We start from the raw sequence: 6431 nt of genomic DNA, 5'->3' as shown, positions 1-6431 counted from the left end.
TTAGATGTGTGTGATTTCCAAGTACAAAGTCTATGGTTTCTTACGAATTAGGAACTCAAATTACCGATATTGACAAGCTAGAATATAAAATAGGAACCTCCTATCTTTTCTATACCTATCACCCCACTTCTCCTTCCAAGCGTATACCTAGTTCTTAAAACCCATTTCCTTTCCTGGTTGTGAATAATCTTGAAAGTCTCTTCAGTTTATTGTTTGATTTAATATTCAGTAACATGCAACCGTGTGATTTTGAACGTGTTTAACAAATAAATAACCAGTTATAGGACAATATAATTGAAGGGCTCTAATGTTTCGAATGAAGGATATAAGGGGACACAAGAAACATGAACCGTAACCATATAATTGAAGGGCTCTACTGTTTCGAAAGAAGGATATAGGGGTATACTAGTAGCGTGAACCTTGGCCTGCTTAGGTCCTAATTTCATTTTCTATTTAAAAATTACTTAATCTGTGATAACTTATACATTTCTGTTTGCTTTACTAGTGATGCGATAGTCAATTGCATATTTTTGTTTTCAGATAAATAATGAGCATAGTTAATAACACGCTCCGGTGGGGTAGTACTTATCTGTTGTACCTACTGATATTGCTTATGTGGTACGGAGATACTGGATCTGCAGTTGTAGCATCAGAGAGCTATACTTCGGATAAGGGAAATGCAACAGCTAGCAAAAGATCAGAGGAGTTATGGAGCATACCCGTGGATTTAAGTCCAAATACTGTCAGTCCAAAGCAATCGTTTTCTGAAGCATCTGGTAGCACCTTTGGTGAACATCAGCGAAAGACTGTCTACTCTTCATCAGCAAATGATCCACCAGTACAACAAAACAGTAACCACCAGTACGATTCTAATCTTTTGACAACAAATCCAGTTTATAGCATTTTAAAAAGTAATCCATTATTGCCAGCTAAATCAAAAGTTGACGATACGCATGATTATTCTATGTCAGAAGGTAATCTACATCATGCACTTAACCAAGAAAACGCTGTCTCAGCCTCTAACTCTATTATTTCCTTTCCTGACTCGTCTGGCCTATATCAGTCGACTTTGCAAGATAGCCATTATTCAAATCATCTAGATCCTCCTAGATACAATAGTCACCCTAACCCAACATTTGGACAGGTAAAGTTTAAGGATAGTTCAGAAAAGCTGGGGTCCAGTGCGAGTTCCAGTGTTATGGTTTCAACACAGAGTGCCAAATCTAACTCACCTTGGATGACTCCTGATAATTTTTTTGGCATTTCACCATCTTCTAAGCCACCTAAACCTATCCAAATTTCTTCTTTTAACAACTTTGATGGAGATCTCCCTCTTTCTCAAATTCCAGAGACTTTCAACTTACAGAATCACCAAGGTAACCCTGATACTGACTTTGGCATAACAGGAATCCCAGATCAATTTAGATTTTCTTTAGAAAGTAATACCCCTTACGTTCAAGATCCAAAGACGTTTGTGGATTTCCAAGCATCAGCCACTAATTCCAATCAGTATACACAGCACAATAGTGGGGGTGGTTATGATGGTGGTACAGGAAGTGAAGGGATTAGCTTTTCTGGCAAAGGCAGTGGTTATAATAAAGGTGGTGATGATGGTGTGCACAGTAGTTATGGGGGTGGAAGTAGTAGTTATGGTACAAAAGGAGGGAAAGAACATTATCCTGGTGATAATGGCTATGGAGGAAAAGGTGGAGGAGGTGGTGGACATGGGGTTAGTAGTAGTGGTGGCTATGGGGGTAGTAGTAGTGGTGGCTATGGAGGAAAAGGTGGAGGATATGGGGGTAGCAGTAGTGGTGACTATGGAGGAAAAGGTGGAGGATATGGGGATAGTAGTAGTGGTGGTTATGGAGGAAAAGGTGGAGGAGGTGGTGGACATGGGGTTAGTAGTAGTGGTGGCTATGGAGGAAAAGGTGGAGGATATGGGGATAGTAGTAGTGGTGGCTATGGAGGAAAAGGTGGAGGAGGTGGTGGACATGGGGTTAGTAGTGGTGGCTATGGAGGAAAAGGTGGAGGAGGTCATGGGCATGGTGGTAAAGGAATTGGCTATGGTGGCAATTTTAAGGGTAACAGAGGAAAGCATAAAGGTAGTCATGGAGGGAAAAGCGGATATGGGAATAGAAAAGGAAATCACGGAAAAGGTAGTCATCGAGGTAAGGGAGGATATAGGGGAAAACACAGTGGACATGGGGGTGGATATAGTGGAAAAGGAGGTGGATTTAATATTGGTCATGGTGGACAAGGAGGAGGATATGGGGGAATTAGTGGATATGGTGGACAAGGGGGAGGATATGGGGGAATTAGTGGATATGGTGGACAAGGAGGTGGATATGGGGGAATTAGTGGATATGGTGGACAAGGAGGTGGGTATGGAGGGTTTGGTATGACTGGATTTGATAGAGGATCAGGTATTCTAGGTCTCGGTGCACTCAAGGCTGCAAAACTTGGTCCTCTTGCCCTTCTTTTAGGTGTCCTACCCCTTGGTCTCCTTCTGGGTGCTCTGATACCTAATGTAGTATCATTAAGTGGTGGAAGACGTCGACGTCAAGCTAATCAGTCTTCAAATTACTTCAATCCTGTTCTAGACATCATCAGTCAATATCAGATGACCAGTCTGGACGATCCCGTTTGTCTGCAACATATTTTCTGCATGGTCACCATAGAGGGAAAAGCTAATGAGGCGAACATCGTGCAACGCATGTTCTACAAATTAGCTTCTACGTGAGTAGCAAGTTGAAATAATTTCTTTCTTCTTAATTATTGAGTAAGAAACTTAAGATTGGAAAACCAAATTATTAGATTATCTTTACGTAACGAAGAATGAAGAGTTAGTCAAAGATCTGCCTGAAAACAAAATTTTGTAAATAATTTAGTGAGAGATCTAAGAACCTGTCCAAAATAAACTTGTTAAAATATTACAAAAGTATGGGGAATGATTTAATAAAGAAAACCATATTTTGAATAACTTTAAAGTCCCTAGCACTATACAAAAACAAACACTATTTTGTATTACCTAACAGATAGACAGGAAGTGCGGACATTAGTTGAGAAAAGTGGTTAATTAGCAGATAGTGAAACAAATTGTGAATAATCTCAAATCATCCAGGTTTACAAGGAAAGTAATTAAAAGCTGTTAGAAAACTTCTCAAAATGACTTCCTACATATGGAGAGGAATGTGTTGTCACATTTCTTGTAATTTGGTATAATATCCTTTATTATTATTATTTAATGAGCTGATATTACTTTCAATTCTGTTGATCTGGTAAATGATGTAAAAGTAAAGCAAATTAAGTCAACAGCAAGTTTGTTTTATTGTATTTTCAGGGTCAAAGATGAGTGGGCCGAGAAACTAGGCCTAAAATTGCTTTTCCGAGCCATACAGAGGAATCAATGCGAAGAATTCATTTGCTCAAAGAAGAAAAAGAATTAACATGACAAATGTTTCTTCAAAGCCTTATTTATTATAAATAGGATATCGGTTTGGATCTAATAATCATTTAATGGTATATACTACTTAACAAGTGAAATAGTATACCACATGTAATATGTTACATCTCTCTAATAGATTTTGAGTCGCGATGTTTCTATGTAACAGAAGAGGCTTTGCTGGCCGAAGTTAATCTTCCAAAACTATGATGCTGTATGTAACCTTACAGTTTTGTGCTTCTTTACTGTGGGTTATATAATCATGTATAACTTTTAACATTAATAATCATGTTTAACAAATCAAATAAGATTACCTTAATATAATTAGAAATAAAAAAAATTAGGCCTAAATTTTTTGAGTGTCACACTAAATGTGGGATAATTCAATAAACCTATTATTTCAGGAAAACTAAGTTCTATATCTTTGCTACAAGTTTAATTACAGTATTTAACAAACAGTCATTGGAATATTAGACGAGGGTAGAAAACTCTTCGCCATTCCTTTGAATAAACATGATTAGTTGTTCCTACACGTTATAAACCTTACAAGTTTGGCGAGGCCTTTTGAGTATTAGCCAAAGCAAGTTCACTTTTCAGTATTAAAATAATAATTAAGATATCTTTTACAAATACAAGTGTTTAATATGAAATTGATTCACTAATAATGAATATAGTATTAATGCCATTTATTACATTTGTAGGCATACTAAAACATTAAATATATTAAACTTTTGTTAACAGTTTGTAACATCACAAGTTATTCGTTCATTTCAAGTTGTAAATCTTGTACTTATTATGTTAGGTTTTGATACTTGGAACTGAATTTTTCTTTCAAATTCAAATATTTGCTGTAAATTAAAAGTAATATATTTAACCAACATTTACCAAATAAACGAAAGTGTTGCAGTGACTGAATACATTTTGTTTCAAACGACTTTATAGAATCTTGATAATTTTTCCACAACTGTTAATATAAGAAGCATATCTAGCTGATCCATTACTTTCAAAATAATTCTTATCCTGAAAAAAATGAGATATTTTATTCACCTTGTTATCAGTTATTATTAACAATTAAACTTCACTAAGTATATTTTTAATAAAGTGTAAATTATTATATGTAAACACTACATTTCATGTTTAATAGCTTGTAATGACTTAAGATGTCTTGATAACAATTTCAATAAATAATCTTTATTAAACATTTTTTTTTTCACAAAGGAGTGAAGTCTTACATGAAAGTGTTAACTATGTGTAAAAGTAGCGAAAGTCAAATAACCAGTATGTCCTGGTATTTGCAAGCTCGGCACAGCAGCCCATTCTGCTTCACAAACGTTTTCCATTGATTTCTCAATCCGACTTCGTTTAGAGTTTGATTTTGAGAAAGAAACTGCATCACCAGTGGTGTCATCTAATGAATTTGTATTAATTTTTCCTGTCTCTTCCTTTTTCACGTCTGTGGTGCCATCTTGGGACTCTAAACTAATCTTCCTTGTTTTATTCTAAAAAACATTGAAAAATTTGATTACTTGCTGGCTTTTGATTCTATTAAAATACATTTGTATAAGTATTCATCACAATAGTTCTGTAAACTATCTAAATTATGTTCAAGACATTATAGAACATCAGTAAAAATTGTAAATCATAAAAAAAAAACATTTTTCATATTCCAAATACTATTATTTGTATATAAGAACTACCGTGATAAGAAAATGAAACATACGAGTGTCTCTTCTGATAAGTGAAGATGTGGGAGAGAAACTTCTTTTACTTCAAATGGACGTAGCAAACATTCTAATGTTGTAATATCAGTAAATCCTCCTGTGTGCAGTGCTTCACAAGTCTTCTGTACCTGTTCTATACAAGGTGAGAAGGAACACAGACGCCCACCTATACACAAGCAAGCTATTAAAGCATACAACAATAACTTATATCTTACATCATAATTACACAGGATATAGGTGCATACTTTTTAAAATCTTTTCTGGTTAGAATGGGAAAAATATATTGCAGATTTAAGTCAATTCCTATCTATATTTACTCTAAAAAATTATCATAGCTACATAAAAATGGATATTATTAGTCCTTTACAGTTGTGTACTTGATGAAGTACCAATGCTATTTCTTTATTTTAAATAATAATAATAATTAGACTTCAACATTTTTAGTTAGTTATATTTGTCATATTTGTAAATATGTAAAAACCCATTATGATTTCAGTGATTACATATTGCATAAAACAAGAAACAATTCACGAAATGAGTGATAGTCTGTGTGATAAATAAAACAGATAATTTTAAATTGCACCTTTGTTCATTGTACATGGTTTTCAACTACCAATCAACAGGTCAGATTTAGCCATCTTAGATGATATAAAACATATAAGACTGACATATTCAAAACCTTGTCATCGCTTATTTCAAACTAATGTTAATAATTTCTTATAAATACATGAAAGTCTACAGAAAAAGTCTTATCTAATAAACATTTACTAAACATATTATTGTTCTTATAACAGGACCAAGTTCTGGTGAAAAATAATGAAATTGTTCAGTTAAATGTTTTAACATTTCAAATGATCATTTACAAAAATATAAGTGAAATATGAAATATCTGGTTGTAAAAGCTATTTTATGAAATTAAAAAAAATACACATACACTTTCACTTTTGATGGCTCTACTTTCCATTAATATTCCACAAAATACCTCAAATGAATGATCTAAACACAGACACAGATTAAGCCTTTATATTTTAATTTTAAATATTTCACCTTTACTCTTCAGAACTATTGCTCTAAGACATAAAGTAACATCTTCACATGCTTTAACATAAGATCTTTTTCTCAACCAAAAGTAGCAGTAATTGTTTCTTGAAGGTGTTGCCAGAGTTTATGAGAGGAGGGGGCAGCTGCACCAGCTCCTGTTGAGGGGCCCGGCAGTGGGATATTCCAAAGCTCACTAGAAATACATAGTACTTAATGAGCTAAAATGG

General features: G+C 34.3%; 2 protein-coding genes across 2 annotated transcripts in view; both read right to left on the bottom strand.

Annotated features, from left to right (window-relative positions):
* Positions 1 to 1489: 1489 nt before the first annotated feature.
* On the bottom strand, positions 1490 to 2407 carry LOC106468382 (putative GPI-anchored protein pfl2; the record flags this gene model as incomplete). Its single annotated transcript, XM_013928803.1, has 1 exon — positions 1490 to 2407. A coding segment is annotated over one exon (918 nt), but the record flags the coding sequence as incomplete, so codon positions are not given.
* Positions 2408 to 4617: 2210 nt separating this feature from the next.
* Positions 4618 to 6431, bottom strand: part of LOC106468384 (tRNA (adenine(58)-N(1))-methyltransferase catalytic subunit TRMT61A-like) — a 19369-nt gene continuing 17555 nt past the window's right edge. Inside the window, exons 3-4 of the mRNA XM_013928805.2 lie at positions 5163 to 5329; positions 4618 to 4941 (exon numbers count right to left, since the gene is read on the bottom strand). Coding sequence (XP_013784259.1) covers positions 4684 to 4941; positions 5163 to 5329 — 425 coding nt within the window. The 3' untranslated portion in view covers positions 4618 to 4683. The remainder of the gene's footprint in view (positions 4942 to 5162; positions 5330 to 6431) is intronic.

Source organism: Limulus polyphemus, unplaced genomic scaffold, assembly GCF_000517525.1.
Source record: "Limulus polyphemus unplaced genomic scaffold, Limulus_polyphemus-2.1.2 Scaffold2987, whole genome shotgun sequence".
Taxonomy (NCBI): Eukaryota; Metazoa; Arthropoda; class Merostomata; order Xiphosura; family Limulidae; genus Limulus; species Limulus polyphemus.
This window is presented reverse-complemented; position numbering and strand designations above follow the sequence as displayed.